General features: G+C 34.7%; 2 protein-coding genes across 51 annotated transcripts; both read left to right on the forward strand.

Annotated features, from left to right (window-relative positions):
• The first annotated feature begins 5,528 nt into the window (after positions 1 to 5,528).
• LOC147522362 (uncharacterized) lies at positions 5,529 to 16,973 on the forward strand. 50 transcript variants are annotated; one of them, XM_086593010.1, is made up of 19 exons: positions 5,537 to 5,986; positions 6,077 to 6,223; positions 7,157 to 7,219; positions 7,352 to 7,459; positions 7,536 to 7,633; positions 8,374 to 8,475; positions 8,784 to 8,974; positions 9,453 to 9,712; positions 10,028 to 10,152; positions 10,270 to 10,378; positions 10,478 to 10,594; positions 11,045 to 11,110; positions 11,203 to 11,324; positions 11,463 to 11,580; positions 12,044 to 12,097; positions 14,230 to 14,319; positions 14,794 to 14,939; positions 15,021 to 15,106; positions 16,780 to 16,973. In XM_086593010.1, exons 7-9 carry the CDS (start codon positions 8,837 to 8,839, stop codon positions 10,071 to 10,073), a joined length of 444 nt encoding a protein of 147 aa, XP_086449136.1. In that variant the 5' UTR covers positions 5,537 to 5,986; positions 6,077 to 6,223; positions 7,157 to 7,219; positions 7,352 to 7,459; positions 7,536 to 7,633; positions 8,374 to 8,475; positions 8,784 to 8,836; the 3' UTR covers positions 10,074 to 10,152; positions 10,270 to 10,378; positions 10,478 to 10,594; positions 11,045 to 11,110; positions 11,203 to 11,324; positions 11,463 to 11,580; positions 12,044 to 12,097; positions 14,230 to 14,319; positions 14,794 to 14,939; positions 15,021 to 15,106; positions 16,780 to 16,973. The 50 variants fall into 50 exon arrangements, 40 of the variants coding, with proteins under 40 accessions (XP_086449030.1, XP_086449009.1, XP_086449136.1 ...); XM_086592994.1 differs by having other exon boundaries at positions 11,203 to 11,320; XM_086593018.1 differs by having other exon boundaries at positions 10,292 to 10,378; positions 11,203 to 11,320; positions 11,465 to 11,580.
• Positions 16,974 to 19,303: 2,330 nt separating this feature from the next.
• On the forward strand, positions 19,304 to 20,546 carry LOC147522363 (uncharacterized). The gene is made up of 2 exons (XM_086567604.1): positions 19,304 to 19,852; positions 19,992 to 20,546. Exons 1-2 carry the CDS (start codon positions 19,304 to 19,306, stop codon positions 20,544 to 20,546), a joined length of 1,104 nt encoding a protein of 367 aa, XP_086423730.1.
• The last annotated feature ends 1,814 nt before the right edge of the window (positions 20,547 to 22,360 follow it).

Below are 22,360 nucleotides of genomic sequence, written 5' to 3' on the forward strand. Positions count from 1 at the left end.
TTATATAATCTTGAGCCTAACAATTGATGTAAGTTCCTGCAACCTTTTGTGCAGTGAGATATTCCCTTTCTATGTGTATTTCAGTGTATTACAAATAGCAATGGAATTTGGTTTTTCATATGTAAATGAAGTTCAAAATCTCTACCAAACCCAACATGTGAACTCAATCTAAATTTGTTTAGGCTTCAAATGATCTTTTATTTAAACCCGGGCCAACTTGACCTATACGTCCAGTAATATTTATGTTTCTACATTCCTACTATGTTTGACCATATTCAGTATAAACTTAGAGATTTAACAATTTTAAATTATGATTGCATTTGGTTTTAAGATGTTATGGAGCATATTGAAGAAATGAAGCCAAAATAGGGTAAAATGAGTTTAATAGGATTTCATGGAATGAGAAGACCAGCTAGGCATAACTTAAGGTTTCCCTTTTTTTCCCCAGATAATAATAGCTTAAGGCTGCCTAAGGCCTCAGACTGAGTTCTTTATATTAAATTCACAATCCACAGAGATGTTATAGGTACTGCCATTGTTTGTATATATTTAATTCAGTTATGAACTACTTATTATTTATATTTGTTTCTTTGGTGAAGACATTGGACAACTTGAAAACCTCCACTGTCTTATTTTATATTTGTTATATGTTTTTCAAAGCTACTATGACATAGTGTATGGCAATGGTTGAAATCCTTATTTATTTGAAGTATTGACTTACTAAAAATGTATTTACTATAATTCTTTTGTTGAATTCTAGGTTTGGAGGTTGAAGATATATTGATTTTCCTGGATGTTAGGTCACTACACAAAGGCTCAAAGGTGACAATTGTGTAATGATAAGGTAATTATTTTTTGCCAGTAACTGTATGTGGTGGTTTTAGGTGTTTTTTGTTTATCAACTTGACTGTTATATGATATACTAGTGGGAACTCCCCGTGGTTTGAAGCAATTCTTAAGATCCTCTACCATATTCTTTAGGGTCTAATGACTCTTAAGTAACCTTCTATTCTTATCCACATCTCAAAAGAACTCTGCGAGTTGCCATCTTTACATTCTATTAGGCACATATAACTTTTACATTGGGTTGACAATGAACATGGATTAGTTTGCTAATTGCTTGGATTTGGAATTAGGAAAATTGTTTCTTGGACTCCTAATATGATCTACCTTGCAAGGGGATTTTGGGCATACCTCCAATCCCTCCATAGCCATTGGTGCTACCTAAACACGGGGATTTTTGTAATAATACTACTATCATAGTATTATTTCTTTTTGTTTTTTGACGACTTAAAGTTTTGTTAAATGGCTCCCTTAGACGGTAAAAATACATATAAGTTCATTGTAAAAGGGCGATGTTCACTCATCTATCTCTCTAGCATGCATTCTTTCCAACGCTAGATAACATTAATTCCTGCATAACATCTCATTTTTACTTTACTTTGGCCTACAAATTTCCTTAATTTTGTATACCAAGTATCCATAGCGTAGAAGTCAAAGCTGAAATCCCCCTAACATCATTTGTTTACCATTCGAAGTTCTAACATCAATACACCAGATATCTATTAGTCATGGAAATCCAAAGTATTTGTTGTCATTTTCATAGTAATTAATCATACGTTAAGACAAATTTTTGAATTTGATTGTTCATTTTCAAATTAACAATACAATGTTTGGTTTTATTGCGAGGAATTTACCAGGTTTTCTTGCTGGCTTTGCCGAATTCAAGTATGATTTGGTGAGAGATAAAGAAGGTAAAATGGCAATACAAATTTATGCAGGTATATGGTATTGGTTTCATTTTGTGTTTTGTGAGGTTGTTCATGTTATTATTCATATCAAGCTTTCACAATTTTTTTATTCTTTGCGTTTTAGGCAAATATGAGTACAAAGAGTAAAATAGAAAGAGTCGGTTTTACCAAGTATGAGTACAGAGAACATTTTTTAAAAGAAAAAAAATCTACAAGCTTTTGTTAAAACTTACTGCAAGAGATGTGAGATATTTATCATTCATCACTGTCTCTTATTGGAAAGTATTCCAAGAGGATGTGACTTTTGTTAAAGATGGGAAATTGCTTTTCAATAATGGTGGGGAAGAGAGTACCAAAACTGCATCCCAAGTAATTGGTTTGAAAGTACTTTTAGTTTTGTATATATGTAAAGGTTCGGTGGTATCTTTGTAATATCTTGATTTTTACTTTCGTGGCTTTTTAAGTGTTGTTGATTCGGCTATAAAGATAGTGACGTCTCCTGTATATTGCTTTGTATAATGAGTCCATCTGTTTGGTATTAAGTCATCTCATACGTTTAAATGTGAGTTGTTCACTAATTAGCAAAACTAAGTCTGTGTTTTTATGAATTGATTTGGGGATCACCGCTGCAAATCCTTATCCAGTTAGGGTGTAAAAGGGATTGATTTTAGTTGACGAACCACTTTAGTCAAAGTATTGCTACTCCCTCGATTTCGATCATCGATGCAGGTGTGCTAGAGCAGCCTACATTATTATATCCTCTGAAACAAATTTTTTTGGGCACTATTAATCTTGATATATTTAGCACTTCTTTGTTTTAAGTGTTTGGTGTAGTGATATGAGAGTTCTGGAGGCCTTAAGTCACTACCGCTCTCATTTGAGATTACGAAGTTATGTTTGTCGTGTCTCTTATTAAGGGTTTCTGAAATGATTGAAATGCATAACTCATAAGAAATAAGAAACGGTTACCATTCACGTTTCTTACAAGGTGTTGGTTACTTAGTTTAAATAAGAAATGGTTGAATGATAAGAGAAAATTGTTCAATTTTTATTGTTTTGGTTTGTTGTCATGAATTAAAAAGTGGGGTGGTGCCTGTTTTAAGTTTGTTATCTTGCATATTATGTTTTCGAAAGTGTCTTAAAGTGGATCTTTAGTTCAATGGAAGAGCACTTGAGTGTGTAAATACATATCAAGAGATGGTGGTTCAAATCCACCAAGGTCCTATGCATAATTAATCCCTTTTTTGTTTATTTCAAGAAGCCAAAGACTACATAAATTAGTACAAGCCAACTCCTCCACAATACAACCCGGTTGTTCAGCCAACTTGATTGACTTTTCTGATCCTATGATAGTTTTACATTTGTAAGTTTGATTAAGCACTAGACACGACACATTATTGAAGCAAGATATTGCTTCTGGTATGAGTTATTATCTAAGGTGGACACCTTACACCTGGAGTGGACGCCTAAACTTGAATTTAAGAATACACAATTGTCGACTAAAACAAAGATGTTAAGGATAGTTATGTTTTCATACATTAAAAAAAAAAAAAAAAACCATGTCTCATCCCTATTTAACAAGCTATCTTTATATCCACTAATGTGCAATTAATATTTCTATTAGGCTGCTAAGATGATTTTTATTTTGCAACTTATTATTTTCATGTATTAGTTTCTAACAATAATTTTTGTACCAAATGGAGGTGCATACCCCTTTTTATATTACTAAAGAGCGGAAATCAATACTCAATATAGCTACAATCACAAACTAGGATAATAGACTTGACCATTTTTGCCCAAACAAAGAGGACTTTTGGTTAGTCGTCTATGCATAAAAGATACTCATGGAATTGTGAAAGAAAGTGCTAATGAGGCACTCTCTTTTGCTTACATTTCCATATGTGAGTTCATTTTGCCATTCTTTTGTTTTAAAATTTCCTTTAGGAAATATGGATGGTGCAAACTGCAAGGATAAGAGGATCTATACTATTTGCAAGTAGAAACAATGAATATATAGAGTTTGAAGATTTTGTTAGATGTCTTATATCTCTTGGATATGATAATACTAGATCATATGAACTTAAGAATACATTTGAAAGACGTGGTAAGTTATAGAATGGATAAGCTATGAAGTGAAATGTTGAAGGACAAAAGATGACATTTGGAAATAACATCGTTGAGGTGAATAGTATTGCTTACACTTTAATTGATTGGGAATATGAGTAAAGAGTCTTGAAGGAACCAATTTCATATACAATTGCAGCCATGTAACCAAATGAGCTCGGAGGAGTCCCATTAGTTGCATATCCCCACCCCATTGAGCTACCTTAGTTTTTTCTTTATTTGGTAAGCAATATTACATCTAATAGTACATGATACCTTAATGTTTTTATCTTTGCCATGTTCTTAGCAAAAAAATTTGGTATCTTATATAATATCGTTGAATGATTGTTTTACTAATTTGATATATGTTTTTTGTTTGCAAATATAATTATTTTGGTTACCCAATTATTTTCATCATTGTTTTGTTTTTTTTTTTTAATTTTTTTTCCGTCATGTTTATATATTTAGATTATTTTTGGAATACAGGTCAAAGGGATGGATGTCGTTGATGACTTGATGGTGTTAACGAGTTCTCCTGAAGAGTTACATTGATCCGAAGGCATGGATTTTAAAAGCTTAGAACGAACCAGTCAAGATGAAATTAATTATTTTTTTTTAACAATCTTTCATTAGATTTTACTTAAATACAAGTATTATGTACTTGGACTCATATGAAGAACCAATATGATTTCATAAATTTAGGGTTGATTTCTAATTTTGTATAAAGAACCAATATGAGGGACTCATAAATTTAGGGTTGAGAATGTTCTATAATGTTATTATTTTTTCATATATGTGTTCGCAGGGCTTTTTAAAGCAATAGTCACATCTGCAACTCAAATATACTTGAATTTGGATGTACCTCAATCAAATGAGATGAAAAAGCGGTAAAATACTATAAATACATTGGGTTGCTAGCTTAAGATTTGTGAATGCATACTATATTACCGTACTGATTTTTTCTCATCATCATGCATATATAGTTTGAGTTTGAAAGGAGAAATTAAGGTTTAGAAGCTTAAGTTATGAGTCATTGCTTATGAAGCTAATTGCTTTTAACATGACATGTATATTCATATACTAATAGCTCGAATAGTGAATAAGCTGTTTTTCTTTGACTTCTTTTAGTAATATTTATGCAAACCAACTGTTTTGACACAGCTTTGACACCGGTAACTTTAAAGTACAGTTTGAGGTAGACAAAGAGGGTGAACCTACTACAATTTCTGAACTACTTAGTAAAGACAGGGTAACCATATCTGACCTAATTCAATTAGCTGATACATAAATCATTTTATTTGTAGCATAACAGGCTCGGCCAACTTTGTCTACATATACTTTTATACTCTTACTATGGGTGTATGAAATGTTGTGACGGTGTTGTAAAATAAATGAGTTATTAGGTATTGTAGTGATTATATGAAATGTTGTGATGGTGTTGTAAAATAAATGAGTTATTACGTATTGTAGTGATGACTGAGACGTAGTTATTATCAATCATGATACTCAATTTTGCAAAATATACAAAAGGCGAACGCATTTCCTGAACCCACCTTCCTTAAGTTTCCGGCTCATATAGATATACCTAAATGAATTTACTGTATGAGTTTCAATATACTTTGGAAATAATATTTTTGATACATAATAATAAAATTTATAAAAACAGTCACCGTTCGTTGAACGGGTTCAAAAATCTAGTTATACCCAAAAGTCGTTGTATGAAAGCGAGCCGAGAGAATTGATCGAAGTTGTACAGCTGCTCAAGTTTCTCCCAAGTCCTCACCGTGATGACTTGCATATTACAATTCCTTCGTTACATTTTCAATTCTACTTCCACAACTTCCACTAACTGGTACGTTAAATCTCTTCTTCTCTTGTTCGATCCTCTCTTTTTTTTAAAACCAAAATCTAGAGTAAAACCCAAGTTAAGCCTACGAACTAAAAAAACAAGAAAAAGAAAAATGAAAGAAGGCCAGGGTTCTTTCTAGCGTTCTCCGCAACTCGCAGCCTCCTATGCCTCCTATTTGCAGAATCATCTTGATCTTCATGCTGTTCTATGGCTGGAATCATACCTTGTGAAATGGCCGAAGACATTTATAGTGGTTTCCCATGCTAGAGAGTTCTTGAATTTGGTATCACTCTCCCTTCTCGTAAAATTTTGGTAACAGAGATCATCCTTGCTCATGCCTGATTGTCTCGCTTATGTCAACATTTTCTTACAGGTTGTTACAGATATTCTCCATTTACATGGACAAAAGTTGACTTCCTATAAAGGAGATTATGATACATTTGAGAGGACACGTGAGGAACAGCTCAAGAATCAACAAAAGGCTTTGGAGTCGAGTGAACAAAAAAAAGCGCATATGCAGGTACGTTCTTTATAGAATCACTATTTGATAACACTGAAAAATATTCTCCTGTGTTTTCATAGAATTGAGTTAACAATGTTTGAGAGGCGTAGTTCAAGTAGACAGGTACTATGAGTTTTGAATTCGCTATTTGTCTCGATGCGTTAGGAGTTGTAATCCTCTTTCGAAAAGATCTTTTGAGTGTAGAAACCACGGAAAACAACATAGTTTGTGTGAAATAATGACTAGGTATAGAAGCAACTGAATCCAAATATTTTCTTTGACTATCCTGGTTCACTAACTTGCAACTTCTGGTACTCGTCTTCATTAAGGTTCTCTCTCACACTAGTCTTGTACATTTCATATAGTTTCTATTTTACGACATATAAAGGAAAAACCACTATCAGACTATCAGTGCAGTTCAAAGCTGAATGGCTGAATAGCTGAATGCTTGTTTTTAAATTTGGAAAAACCATGTAGTTCATATATGTATTATCATATCCAAGTTGAAGTTTAACAAATTGTAAATACATAGATAGTAACTGAGTGCCTTAAGGTAAAGTTTAGTGGACGATCAAATTCATCTTCTACATCCTCCATGTTAGACAGTATATAGTTTTACCTAGTAAATTGAGAATGGTGTATAATGTAGTTTAAAGATGCTGACATTTGGATTCTTTGCTCTCTTTTTTACTGAACAAGTATTAGATTATTTTCAATTGTCTGAAGAAGATACAGAAAAATCTTCTGCGTTGCTGGCACTAAACTTTTTATCAATTTCTTGTTTTGTCTTGTTCATGGTGCTCAACCTTCTTTCATAGTAGATAAATAGTTTCTTGTAATCAAGCTTGGAACGTTTTTGAGAATCTGATTTTTATTTTTTGGTTTTCTTTTCCTTGAATGATTTTGATTTTGGTGGTTTGACGGCCAATTCTTTGTTCTTTCACCTTACAGGGTTTCATTGAAAAGTTCCGCTACAATGCAAAACGGGCATCACTTATTCAGTCGAGAATAAAGGTGTGTATTACCACTTGAATGTTAGTAGAAGCTCTTGGGAGAGTCGACAAGTTAATGTTTAGGCTATGGGATCAGATTATAGCCTTAATTAATAAAATTCAGCTACTTCTATGCTGGGCATGTCTGAACAAGACCTACAACAACTAGCTATTGACTTTGATCAGCAAAGCTACCGAGGGAAACAGTTGCATCATCTTTTGTACAAGACTAAAGCTAAAGAGATTCAAGATTTTAGTCACTGTGAGTCCTGACCTTTTTCTTGTTTTATTTTAATGATATTGTTTTTGTTACTGATATTGGATAATGTTGAACACAGTGCCACAAGCATTCACAAATGACCTTCAGGAAGCTGGATATAAAGTCGGGAGATCGCCTATTCATCAAGTTGTTACTGCTGCTGATGGCACTATTAAGGTTTGGTTTATTAGAAAAGTTATGGTGGATATTATTATGTTTTTTTTCGTTGAATGCCTATCCATAGTTATGACGAATCCATGTTATGTCCATTGATTACAATTTACAAGTAATGGCTCTCCTAGCAAGATGTTATACAAGACCTTTAATCTACACCCCTCCACCTACAACACACAACACCCTCAATTACGTTACAAACATATGTCAATTTATATATAACCACTTTAAGGTAGGATTAGCACATGGAAGTCATAGAGCTCCTCGTTGATTCCTCCACTAACTTGTGAGTTTCTTCCTGCTTATGTTTCTATCCACCTTGCGTTGCTAGAGAGTTGGAAATGTATGATCTTACTACTTGAAGCTTCTTTGAAGGTTTAGGGGGTACACGTGGTAGATTACAAGAACATATTGGTATATTCTATTGCTAATCTTGCTGATTCGTTTATAGTTCAGAGTCGTTGGTTGGCCTGAGACATAGCTCATGTTCAGTTGCCCCACCCTTTCTCCCCTTCATGCATGAACAAATGATCTCCAGTGTCCAAGTGGGACTGCTGCTTTTATTCGTAACGAAAAGGAGTGCGCTATACTCTAAAGATCTAGTGCGCATTAATCTGGGGACGGGCTACTGTTTATGAAAGTAGACATTAACCTGAGTTTGTGATAACAGCTACTATTTGATGGATTGAATGAAATGCACTCTTAGGCCTCTTCTTCTTTTCCTCTCATTTCTGATCCTTCAGGCACTTATAAAATTGGAGGATAATAGGCTCATTGAAACTGTTGGTATACCTGTCGAAGATAGTAAAGGTTCTTCCCGCCTCACTGCCTGCGTCTCATCTCAGGTATAATGAACACAGGTCAGGGCCGGAACCCTGCCTGTTTACTTGATTTCATAAAATTGTATTTTTTATTTGGTTGCTGTATAGATGAGGTAGTTTGTTTTGCATCCACCATTTTCTATTTAACTTCAACTGTTCCCTTGAAAGCATGGATGCAATGCCTTATTTTTTCAACGGAAGATTATCCAGAAATTGCTGTAATACAATACATTTGTGCACTGTTTTTTTTCCTTTCGTGGTTAATATTGGGATTCTTCCCCCTCTCCGTAATCAGTATTTGATCCCATGCTTATCACACAATGCTTTGCCAGGTTTCTGATTTTATAAGCGTCCAAGTTCAGAATTAAGTCCTGCAAAAGCTGCAATGGATGAAAGCTCTTATATGTTTGAGAACCGTGGTGGGCAGCTGTTGGGGCAGATAAGGCATGGTTCATGCCGTCCCCGAGCTATCTTGTTCAAAGTTCTTGTAGATACTGTGGGTCTTGAGAGTAGGCTTATGGTGGTAAGAGTGCTATTGTGCTACATCCCTCATCTCTCTCTCTCTCTGTGTGGTAGACTGGTAGTTGCTCCATGTGTCTTTTTTATTCTTTTCGTTTACTGTTGTATTTGCCTCCAGTCCACTCTGGTTGTAGTTTTTGTTTTTTTTTTTTTTTCTTGGTAAAGTTCAATTGAACTCCTTTGGAAGTCAAGTTGCAACTTGATAGAAGTTGCAAATGATGATCGTGTGTAGCAAGATGTTACTAGACCATGATAAGACATGTCCCTCAAATTACAAGTTAATCACAATTACACATAAAGTCCGTAAAGCCCACTCTCTGAAAGCTTGCACGCGCACTAGCCAAATGAACAAAGCCTCTTTTACCTCTTTCACTATCTTGTGAGATTTAGTCATCAAACCATGATACAATGTTCCTGTTTTGATTAATTTCTTTCGTCCTAGCTAATCTGTTAGCTCTTATCGTGTTTATTTATATTGTTAAGGTCTGCCTAGTGATGGAGCTATTGAGGGCGCAGATTCGTACAAGCATATGTCTGTGATAGTTGTACTGAAGTCTGTCGAACTACTTGTTGATCTTATGCGGTTCCCTGGCCAGCTAATACCCTGTTCAACCAGGGCAATCTTCATGTCTCATATTGCTGCTGCAGGGGAAAGTGACTCTGCTGAGAATGACTCCTGTGATTCTCCACTTGAACCGAACAGTCCCCTTTATGGATATGCAGATAGAGCAGACGCCGAATGGTACGAATATTATACTCCCTGGCCTTTTCTTCTATCAGAATATGAGTTTAATCAGTAGTTCATAACCCAAAATAGAAAGAGAATGGTCAGAAACCTTCTTCAGTGGAACCCCACACACATGACAATAACACAAGAAACCCTGCCTATAGAAGGACTCCATCTCCTTGCACTAGGCAAACAACTTCGGACAATAAAATCTAACTTGCAAAATAAAAATAACTGCCCTTCCCCCCGGTTATATCTACTCTTTGTTCTGAGATGCTTATGCTCTTTATCTTTGTATCTTCTGGCTAAAATGCGTCCATTTTATTGCAGTCTTGAACAAGATAGGCAATTCAACCCTTGCACCAATGGAGACTAGAAGCATCTTCAAATGTAGCAGGTCCTTCATTACGTAAAGTAATGTTGCGGCCCACAACTTCTTTGGACCGAAATCTAAGGTCGGGTTACTCTTAATGGTTGCACATCAAACCAGAAATAATTTTGAATTACCCTTGACATTCTGTTCACAGTCTTTCTGGACTATGTTTCCAGCTTAGTGCATTTGTCCATTGTAGTGAATGGTAAAGTTACTTCAAGGTTGGCTGCCAATTGCGTTGCTCATTCTGTGCTACTGGCAAGGGTGGATACTCGAGGAATCTAAAGCGGCATGAAATTGTTGAACAGGTCATCTTTTGGGTTCTCGCTTTGACGAATTTTCTTTTAGAAACTTTGTTTATGATTGATTACTCTATATCTGTTGCATATCTTGTTTTATTTATTCAGGTCTTAAGTGTAGAAGAGCTCTTTAAACATAGGGTTTCAAATGTTGTCTTTATGGGAATGGGCGAGCCAATGTTGAATCTAAAATCTGTTTTAGAAGCGCACAGATGCTTAAATGAGGTAAGCTGTCAACTCTGTCATACACTATCTTGAAGTATTTATGGTTCGGTCGATCGAGGTTTTTAACCATGAAGTCATAAGACCTTTTTAATGAACATTGACCTCTGGAGATTTTTTTTCTATCAACAATTATGATGTATATATGATGCTCTAAATTTCATGCTTCAAATTAGTGAGGATTGTTGATTTTATTAGACTTGACTGTTCTTTAATTGTGTAGCCAGATGTCTTGTGAGTTTACTTTTAATTTCATTATGATCCTCGAATTACCCCAAATATTAGGATTGTTAGCACAAATAATGTTTCTCCATTTATCACTATATTAATATATTTTGAATAGTAAGGCATTATCTTGACGTGTTTTTATACTTCCTATTTTTAGTCCTTCCTACTTTTTCTACATAAATTTTAATTCACAATGTTGATGGCTATTCTTGAGCCACCAATCAGGACGTGGTGGTGATGGCTATCAACGGGTTGAGCACAATGTTGGAAATGGAAAGGTTGGCTGTCAAGGTGGGATGAGCCAGACTGCTGTTTCTGCGTGACACAGCCTTCTCTGACTCTTAGGACCTGTTTCCTTATATCTTTCTTTTTTTCTTTTATAGAGCAAGTAGCAGGGTTCCCAAGGTCAGGGTTTGACCCTTGAGTGAGGTTATATAACGTCAACTATGCATGGGAACTTATTCTTTGGCTTCGGTGGTAAAATCATATGCTGAGTTCAGGGTAGGTTAGTTTTCTGTACTTTTTGATTTTTTTGGGTAGCATTTATGTAGAGTCATTGTTGATAGTTTGTTAATTGATTGATTTAATTAGTATGATTGTTTTTCTGAGTTCATTATTTGTTTTGTGATTTTTTTGGAATTAGAGGTTTTGTGGAGCGGCACTAGGGAATTATTGAGTGAAGCCATCGTCACTAAAGCTTGTTATTGTATTTTGAAGATTCGGGATTGTTTGGATTTGTAACCCTTAGTAAATCTGAATTTGTAAACCTCAAAACTCTTTTGAAGTTATCTTACTATATTAGAAAAATCTGGGGGTCGATGAACAGTTTTTTCACGTACGTCACAGGGTTATTGTCGTCTTTTCACATCTAACAACTTGGGTAGTTCGTCATTTCGCACAGGCTTTACGTTTTTTTCTCTCTGTTCAGTCTTTTCGTCTCCACTCTTTCTCTCTCTTCAAGCTTCCAACTCCATTTTTTCTACCAAAAAAACAAAACACCTTTTTCAGCCTTAACTTCCACCACCTCCATCACCTGAAAAAAGAATAACACACTTCACCTCTCAAAGATCGCCTCCTCCTTCACCACAAAAAAGAAAAACGAATTGCCATCATCATTTAGAAATTGATGGTTGCCTCTCCACCTCATCACGAATTTTCTTAGTCAAAATTGAAGATTTTGTAGCAGTCATCATGAAGCTAACGTCTTCAAGGTTTTTGTTGCAGTACAAGCATAACAGCAGCAGTAATAAACTTTGAAGGACAAATGGGTATTTTGAAGTAAGTTTACCTTTGGGTTTCTGTTACTTTCATCTGTTTGTTTGGTTTGAATTGGTGTTTTTTGAGATGGGATTGAATTAAATTAATCAATGTTGGAGATTCTGAGCTTTTACGTACTGAATTTTCTAACATTTGCTCAATCTATTGCACCAATATAGGATGCAACAGAACTTTTCCTCCTTTTCTCTCCAACTCTCGGTTATTTCAATTCATTATTTTCGGATTTTCGACCTCAGTACAAAGAATCATCCGAATGTGGCATTTGGTGTTTGCAGAATCTTTCATACGTGATTACTATATTGCAATGTATGATTTCCTTACAATATTTTTTCTTAATAAATAAAACTGTTTATCCACTTGGATTCTTACAACTATTTGTGGTTAGTCATTGTAACTTGAGTTGGTCATCATTTTATTTCTTCACAAATAAGAAGAGGAATTTGATACAAAAACTAACAACGAGAGCGCAAAATTGAATTTCAAAGTGCCATGGTTAGTGTTTTAAATGCATGTGGAAACTGAACTAGGATAGTAGATGTAGATGTAGATGTTATTGATCACACTTAATGGCTTACTAAAAGTATTGTACGCCCTTTTTGGTTTCAGTTGAATTCGAAGAGTTTGTTATTGGAAATAGGGCCATACTTATATGCCTGCTTACTGCCGACATTAATCATCCTCAATAGCATCTACACAGCGGCACATATCTCATGGTCTTCCTCATCCGAAGAATTCAGCAGCCTCCACCGCTCTAGCTATTAATCCTATTTCCTAGCTATTGTCTTTTCTTTCTCATTAATGTGTAGGAAGAGTATATTGTCTACAAATTGGTAATGTTTGTGTATAATATGAATAAGTTCTACGAAGTGAGACTGAGTGGGGGCACTTTTTTGTATTGCTTCCATACTGTATGTGTGATAATAATTCTTGATAGGTTAACTAAACTAACAATCTATAATGTAACTAATTACTCTATAATAATTGCAACTCCATTTCAACTTTACAGGTCCTGCATATCCACACATATACGAACCAAAACATGTATTATCTTACTATCTTTACTATATAGAAAAATGTGGGGGTCGAGAAACAGTTGTTTTGGTGTACGTCCCCTGGGTATTTTGGTCATTGCACTGCCTATTGTGAGGGTATTTTATCTTTTCATATCTGTAGGTGTTATCTCTAGATTTCTCGAATATTCCTCGCCTGGAATTTCTCACTGTTGCAATTTCTTATTGTTCGTCTCCCGCTTTGGTGTTCACCATCTTCGACCGCTACTATTCACATGTACATGAATAGTAATTGATTTCTTCAATCTCAATACTTCGATATATATTCACACGTATGTGATTTTTCCTCTCTCCTTCTCTGTCTCCCCGTTTCGCTCTCTTCAGAAGCTTTGACCTTCATCCACCCTTTCTCTCCGCCCTATCTCTCTACTCACTCTCTCACTCTCTCACTCTGTCTCTTCTTCATTTCGCTCACTGCTGTTTTCTTTTTAGTGAAGTTGTGGATTTTTATTTTTTATTTTTTATTTTTTTTAATTTGAATTAGAATTCTGTTGCTCAATTGTGTGGACCACTATATAAAGTTGTGTATACTTCGTCAACTGTTCTCGAGGTTCGATTTCATATTTTTTTTTTCGTTTTATCTATACTTACTCATCTAATTGGATGCATTCTCTTGATCTTCATGGACAACACTTGGTTTAATTTGTAGTTTTGAATTTAAACTTTGGATATAATTTAACGTAATTATACTTGGGCAGTGGTATTCCATTTATTTCACTGACGCCACTAACTCTGGCAAACAACAAAGTGATTTCCCTGGTTATTTAGAATAGTGGGATTCTTCATTGTTTTTAATGTTGTTAATAAGTACTCTTATTTTTTTTATTATATTAGTTAATCATCCATTTGTTTAAGTGTGTAGTTGAATGTTTAATTATATTTAATTAATTATTTGATTGCTTTTTTTTTTGGGCATGAATTGTGAACATCAATACGTTTTTATTAACTGCGTGAAAAACTGAGCAGCTCACTCTAGGTTGATGTCCTGAAGCAGTGGTTTGCTGAGCTATTAAAGTTGTGTAGTTTAAATTACACTGCCACTATCTTCATTTCAAAATGCAGGCTTACAAAGAACGATCCAGTGAAACTGAATTTGTGCGGCTGTATGCCCCATTGACTCCGATAAAATTTTCAGTGCTAGACTGAGTTAAGGTAATTTTCTTGAATCGTAAGGTCCTATAATTTTCCCAATTGATTTGATATACTTACAAAAACATCATAATGCAATGACGCCAATTCTGGTGACTGAATTTTGTGTCGAAGAGAAATGTAAAGTTTGTGTGTGGACTTGGTAGAAAGTGGGATGTATATGGCCAACGGGAGAACTTTTGTTGGTTTGTACCACATATTAAAAGAGAAAATTTGTTGCAAGGTCCCAAGCGTGGGATTGCAATTTAGAGTCATATGCAGTCTATTTTTGTTCCCACCTAATTTTTTGAGGTTCGAGCAAGGAATAATGTGAAGTTTGGTTTCCCTATGGATTTTACTACTACTATGCTTACGTGGGGTGTTCTTGAGTTTGGGGGTTTGATAAAGAGTGAGTTGCAGAATGCAAAAGAAGCTTTTCATTGGGCTACCGATTATCTTCTCAAAGCTACTGCTCATCCTGGAACCATTTATGTTCAGGTTCTAGCTTCTGTTAGGCGAATTGGTGATGCTAACAAAGACCGTGCTTGCTGGGAGAGACCGGAAGATATGGACACACCAAGATCATTATTCAAGATAGACAAAAACAATCCAACACTAGCAGCTACTCTTATTCTGGTTACCAAGTAAGCAACTATCCCATCCATAGTTCATTGAATGTAGTTTCTGAAGGATTTTATTCTAATTAGTTTTTCAATTTATTGAAGGATGAGTTGTTATAGGGTGCTGCATGATTGCACAAACATTTGACTGAGATAACAAACATTTTGTAGCAAGAATTCTCCTCACTAAGGTCCAAATGCTGATTTTTCTCTATATATATATATATATATTAGTTAAATATTTCATTCAATAATTTAGTTTTAACTTTGAATTATTTGTTACTAAGCAATGTCAGCATCAGTTTGTCGCCAAAGCTTATTTGGTTCTCAAGGAATCTCATCTATGAATGCAATGTCAGTTGTGTGCGGATATTCCTATTTACTACATCAATTGCTTTTTGTTTAGTTTAAAATTCAATCTATATCAGATACATACATAAGTCAGTGCAATCAGTTCCTGTACATTCTACCACTCACCATTTTCAGTTCTCTTATACCTGCTCTCTAATAGACTACTACCTATAACATATCAATCAAATTGATGAATTACCAGATCTCAAAAGTATAACTAAACCATTATTTTTATCAATCAAAAAAAATAAACCAGTCATTGCAATTGGGACCATCAAATAACATGTCTCAATGAATACATCCAAGTTAGTAGGTACATATATAAACAGCTCATGCTTTTTAATTTGGGTGATCCGTCTTTTTTGGTTTATTTTATTTTTGCTAGCTAGAAGGATGATCTATCTCTTTCCACCGCCCTACACCCAATCTAACATACAAAAAACTACAACTTCAATGCATGTTCAATTTGTATACATGTTCTGTATATCTTTTTCTTTGAAATATTGTGTACACTTTGGTCGTGAACACAATGACTATAGCCAGCAGTTTACTCGGAGGGCACATAATAAAGTCAATTTCAGGATTTCAAACATGTTAAGGGGTTCAAATTTCTGTGTCTCAACTCTCAACTACGTAACACGTACATTCGACTTTTATTATGCCTGAGTTGACATAGCAACTTTCTATGTAAAAAATAATTAGATGTAAACTGAGTTAAGTTGAAATCATATAACCTTTTAAAGGTCTTACCCTATTCTACAAATGTGTACTGATATCACGTGCATCGCACGTGCATGATGCTAGTATATATAGTTCAATGAATATAATATTTTTTTCAGGTGTTTGATTGTATTTATTTTACTTGTCAAATGGTATGAAAAAACATTGGTAATTTTATTTGCTTCTATATGAAACCAGGAGGTTCACAGTAGGAAAAAAATTAAAATAATTTTTTTAACCATATCAACACATTAGTAACAGTTGTAAACCGTTGCAAAACAAAAAAATATAATTTTAAAGCATTTATCAATAATCGTTACAAATCAAAATACGCAACGCTTTTTAACAGTTAGTAATTATGAATCTGCAATGGTTAATAACCGTTGGAAAATTTGGTTTAACGCTTTTTAACCGTTAGTAATTGTCACTCATAATTACTAACGGTTAAAAAGCGTTCTAAATATTTCCAACACTTTACCCACGCCCTATTTGCAACGCTTTTTAAGCGTTGCAACAATTATTTGCAACAGTTTTTTGCCGTTAGTAATAGCCTGTAGTGGTGTCTTTGGTATTCAATCATTTTGAAATTTGGGTCATGACATTACTGCTATATTTTTCGTTTGTGTATGATCACTTACTTCAATACCTTGGAAGAATATATTTGAGGTTCTTCAATTTGAACTAGGAGCCCTTATGTAGCGTACTTGCACACTGTACTATATTAAATTTTGTCGCTTTAGGATCTATTGAACCTAACTACTATCTGTTTTTGTTTTGTTTTTCTTTTTTATAGATTGAACTTAATAGAACGAGGCTATGATGGATGGATGGATGGATAAGCCAGACGTGAAACGATTTTCCGGCATGGTGTTGGGTTTTATTTTGTTGGTTTTGTAAACGTTTGAAGTTGTATCTTGGTTGGTTGGTTGTAAACTAATGTTAGATAATGAAATTATTTACTAATGAAATGAGTTTGTTGAGCAACAACTATGTTTTCTGAGTCCCCTTTATGTTGAGCAACAACTTGTCTTCTGAGTCCCCTTTTATGTATCATGGTAAGCCTCCATGGCTATATAAATGGGAGGCTTACACTAGCGCTTATTTTAGATTTGATTGAATGGAAGTGGTACCTGATGCAGTGATATATTGGAGGCCTACGGGTTACAATCTCACTTCATCAGTGTATGCTGCCATCTTTTCCCCTTTCTTTATTTCTATTTTTTATTTTACACTTAAACTCTTGTAATCTCCTACCCCTTTTCCCATACTTAATACAATTCTGAGCTCACTTGGCAAAAAAAAGATGCCAAAATCTACAGTGCCCAGGCTTGTGAAATGGATAACTACATATGTAAGGCATCAGGCCATTAGCCATGCAGCAAATATTTAAGACCACTCACCTTGAAACTCATCTAACTCTATCGACATTGACAAGTTAAGTGCTGATGTCAGAACAGAGTTCTCATTCAAAAAAAAAAAAAAAAATAAAATAAAAAAAAAAATAAAATAAAATAAAATAAAATAAAATAGTGCATAGATTCCCCATAAAGTCAAGAGTTTTGTTCATGATAAAAATGATCCATAATAAACCAAGTGCGAAATATTAAACATTACAGTATGCTACATTGTATGTATCATCCTTACTTTGGCAGATCAAAACTTCCAGTAAGAATAGTGAGAACCAAGTGATAACGGTGGTCAACAGGATGGTATATGGTATGTAGCATTCCAAATAATAGATGTTATATAGTACATGATCATCCTTACTTTGGCAGACCAAAACTTCCAGTAAGAATGGTGAGAACCAAGTGATAATGGTACTCAAAAAGATGGTATATGGTATGTAGCATTCTAAATAATGGATGCTATATAGTACTTATCATCCTTACTTTGGCAGACCAAAACTTCCAGTAAGAATTGTGAGAACCAAGCAGGGCGGATGTAAAGGTTAGCTGACCGGGCTACAGCCCCAAACTTCTCCCAAAAAAAAAAAATAGTAGTAGGAATACTAGCCCATAGGCATAGGCCCACAAGTGACAAGTCACAATCAATTCCAATTTGGCCGTCCTGTTTGTTTGCTGTTCCCACTTCCCAACTTCCTATTAGCGAAAAAAAAGAAAAAACGAAATCACAACTCACAATAGAGGCCCACAAGTCACTATCTGTCTATCCCTGTTTCTCACAATTTACAATCAGAGATTCTCAAAAAAGTAAAACCGAACAAAAAAAAACCGAAAGGTCAACAAAAAAAAAAAAAACTGAAAGTTACTTTGTGTCGCATACTCGTACAGACGGTACTATTCACAAAAGAAAATTTTGTTCTATATTATTATCTTCTTCCAGTCGGCAGTTCCAATTCCGCGCCTAATCTATTTATCATTTTATTTCATATTCGGCTATTCATTAGCTAAGGACTAAGGTAAATTGTTTTGTATTATGCCTATATTTTTTATTTCGTTTTTGTTTTTCAATTTTCAAATACTAATGTGTTCTCTACTTGACTTATTGCCTTGTTAACTTATAGTTTATATTGGAGTATTAGATTGTCATTTAATTTTTTGTCTTATTTAATTAGTTGAATATTATTGTAGTTATTATTGTGATATATTTTTTTTTTTTTAGTATAGAGCAAACTATTGATTACTTAAATTATTATGATTTATCTTAGGTAAGAATGTCGAACATCAAGCTCGTGAAGAAAATGAAAACCATGTTTTCCTTCTTTAAACCCAAAGATGTCACCCCGAAAATGATGTAACTTCTACATCATCTAGTCTTGATATTTCAAGACTTGATAGAGATGGCCAACCTCCTTCACAAGTTCAAGTTGTTGAAATTGAGCAAGTTGAACCTTCTCCTCAAGCCCAAAGAGTTAGTGTTGAAGAAGTTGACTCCACATCTTTATTTGAACGTGATCCGGTAAACGCATCTCAATATATAATTACCCGGTTAATCAACAAGATGATGTTCGACGAGCTTTTCTTGGAAAGGGGCGTTGGTTACTTGAACTCAGTGAGAAAGAGTATCCATCCACCATATTCGAAAGCAAACTTCGCGGTTCAACTCCTCTTGGTTCACACTATTTCCTTGGCTAGAGTACTCACTCCATACGGATAGAGCTTATTGTTTTCCATGTTTTATATTTGAAACAAATCCAAGGCCCCGCATTCACCGTTGAAGGTTTTAAATGTTGGAAGAAGATTAATAATGGAAAGAAGTGTTCCTTTTGCAACATGAAGGAGGTCCATGCTCACCTCATAGGTCGGGCGATGATAGCTTGTGAAAATTTCATGAATCCTTCTCGACATATAGATAATATGTTAAATACATTATCTAAAGAAGAGGTTGTTAAGAACCGTTTGCTAGTCAAAGCTATTCTTCAGTGTATTCAATTTCTTGCACTACAAGGGATTTCTTTTAGAGGCCATGACGAGTCCAAAAAGTCAAAAAATGGTGGAAATTTCAAGGGAGTGTTGGGATTTGCAACGATGTTGAATGACAAGGTTGCAGAATTATTAAAAGATGCTCCGAGAAATGCCACATATACCTCACATTCAATTCAAAAGACACTTTTGCATATCTATGCCGATAAAGTGAGAGAGAGAATTTGTGAGGAAATTGGTGATGCAAAATTTTGTATCCTTGTTGATGAAGCACAAGATAATTCAAACAAGGAGCAAATGGCGATTGTCCTAAGATTTGTTGATAGAGGTGGTTTTGTTAGAGAGTATTTTCTTGGTATTGTTGGTGTTAAAGACACTTGTGCTTTAACTTTGAAAGAAGCTATATGCAATATCCTTGCTCGCCATAATTTGCATATTATAAATATGAGAGGTCAAGGTTATGATGGTGCTAGCAATATCGTGGTCAATGGAATGGATTAAGGTGCATTGTTTTCAAGGAGTGTCCATATGCATATTATGTGCATTGTTTTGCACATCGCCTACAACTTGCTCTAGTTCGCGCTTCTAAAGATGTTTATGATGTTTGGTTATTTTTTCCAAGTTGGCTTCTATTGTTAATCTTCATGTTGCGCCCAAGCGTAAACAGGAGTTGGAAGATACTCGGAAAAATGAAATTGATATGCTGGTAGCTAGTGGTGAACTTGTTACTGGAAAAGGAGCTAATCAAGTTTCTACTTTGCAACGAGCAGGAGATACTAGATGGAGTTCTCATTTTGCTTCGGTTTGTAGCCTGAAAGAGATGTTTGATTCAATTTGTATAGTTCTTGAAAGCGTCATGAAGAACGGGTCAAGCAACTCTATGCGTGGAGAAGCTAAAGGTGCTATTCTTGCAATGAAAAGTTTTGAGTTTGTCTTTCTTTTTCATTTATTGCATAAGACTATGGGAATTACTAATGTCTTGTGTAAAGCCCTGCAAGAAAAGTCCCAAGACATTTTAAATGCTATCAGCTTAGTCTCCAGTACGAAAGCACTTCTTCAAGAATTAAGAGGATCTTCTTGGGACGCTTTCCTTAGTGATGTGATTTTGTTTTGCAAAAAACATGACATTGATATGCCTGATATGGGTGCTCGACACATATGGTACAGTCGTTCTTAAAAGAGAAAGATTACATTACAGTTGAGCACCACTACCGCGCCGAAGTTATTTAATGTCAGTAATAGATTACCGGTTGGTGGAATTAAATAACAGATTTCGAGAAAAAGAAACAATAGAGCTTCTTTATCTTAGTTCCGCTTTGGATCCGAAAGATGCTTTTAAGTCCTTCAAAGATTGATGACATTTGCAAACTCGCAGAAAAAGTTTTATTGTGGAGACTTCAATAAAACAAGAGATACATCTTTTGAGAAGTTAAAGCGCAACATTACAAACTTGATGTGCTCAAGCATCCTCTTTTTCAGAAGTTGTCTACCATCTCCGAATTATGTCAAAGACTAGTTGAAACAAGAAAGATCAATATCTATTATTTGATTGATAGATTGATTCGTCTTGTCTTGACACTTCCTCGTTTCCATGGCAACTACTGAATCCAGCATTCTCGGCTATGAAATTGCTCAAAACACGACTTCAGAACAAGATGGGGGATGAATTTCTTGCAGATTGCATGACTATTTACATTGAGCGGGAATTTGCTAAAGAAGTTGATTTGGATGCAATAATAGATGTATTTGATAAGAATCCACGCAGGTCAAAACTTCACTAGTGTGATGCTAATGTGCTATGTTATTCTTGCACATTTCTTTGTTATATTTGTCTAGGTCTATAGTGAAAACACTATTTTGTCCATTTTGGGTAAGGTAATAAAAGCGATAATTCTTTTGTTTATCAATGCTAGTTTATTGGTTCCTAAAAAAATCTTTAAAGGTTAACTCCATGGCAGCCCCCCCTTATCTAAAATCCTAGATCCGCCCCTGGAACCAAGTGATAATGGTGCTCAAAAGGATAGTATATGGTATGTAGCATTCCAAATAATATATGCTATATAGTACGTATCATCCTTACTTTGGCATACCAGAACTTTCAATAAGAATGGTGAGAACCAAGTGATAATGGTGCTCAAAAGGATGGTATTTGGTATGTAGCATTCCAAATAATGGATGTTATATACTATGTATCATCCTTATTTTGGCAAACCAAAACTTCCAGTAAGAATGGTGAGAACCAAGTGATAATGGTGCTCAACAGGATGGTATATGGTATGTAGCATTCCAAATAATGGATATTATATAGTACGTATCATCCTTATTTTGGCAGACCAAAACTTCCAATAAGAATGGTGAGAACCAAGTGATAATAGCACTCAAAAGGATGATATATGGCATGTAGTATTCCAAATAATGGATGTTATATACTATATATGTATCATTCTTACTTTAGCAGACCAAAACTTCCAGTAAGAATGGTGAGAACTAAGTGATAATGGTGTTCAAAAGGATGGTATATGGTATGTAGCATTCCAAATAATGGATGCTATATAGTACGTATCATCCTTACTTTGGCAGACCAAAACTTCCAGTAAGAATGGTAAAAACCAAGTGATAATGGTGCTCAAAAGGATGGTATATGGTATGTAACATTCAAAATAATGGATGTTATATAGTATGTATCATCTTTACTTTGGCAGACCAAAACTTCCAGTAAGAATGGTGAAAACTAAGTGACAATGGTGCTCAAAAGGATGGTATTTGGTATGTAGCATTCCAAATAATGGATGTTATATACTATGTATCATCCTTACTTTGGCAAAGCAAAACTTCTAGTAAGAATGGTGAGAACCAAGTGATAATAGTGCTCAACAGGATGGTATATGGTATGTAGCATTCCAAATAATGGATGTTATATAGTATGTATCATCCTTATTTTGGCAGACCAAAACTTCCAGTAAGAATGGTGAGAACCAAGTGATAATGGTA

This window comes from Coptis chinensis, chromosome 1, assembly GCF_015680905.1.
Source record: "Coptis chinensis isolate HL-2020 chromosome 1, ASM1568090v1, whole genome shotgun sequence".
Taxonomy (NCBI): domain Eukaryota; kingdom Viridiplantae; phylum Streptophyta; class Magnoliopsida; order Ranunculales; family Ranunculaceae; genus Coptis; species Coptis chinensis.

Bases quoted from the DNA above. Each gene is read 5' to 3' on its own strand.
- LOC147522362 (XM_086592904.1), top strand. From the start codon at position 8,837: ATGGATGAAAGCTCTTATATGTTTGAGAACCGTGGTGGGCAGCTGTTG. The intron at 8,975-9,452 runs GTAAGAGTGCTA...TTATATTGTTAA, and splicing joins TTGAGAGTAGGCTTATGGTG to GGTCTGCCTAGTGATGGAGC. The intron at 9,713-10,027 runs GTACGAATATTA...ATTTTATTGCAG, and splicing joins GATAGAGCAGACGCCGAATG to TCTTGAACAAGATAGGCAAT.
- LOC147522363 (XM_086567604.1), top strand. From the start codon at position 19,304: ATGTTAAATACATTATCTAAAGAAGAGGTTGTTAAGAACCGTTTGCTA. The intron at 19,853-19,991 runs GTCAATGGAATG...ATTTTTTCCAAG, and splicing joins ATGGTGCTAGCAATATCGTG to TTGGCTTCTATTGTTAATCT.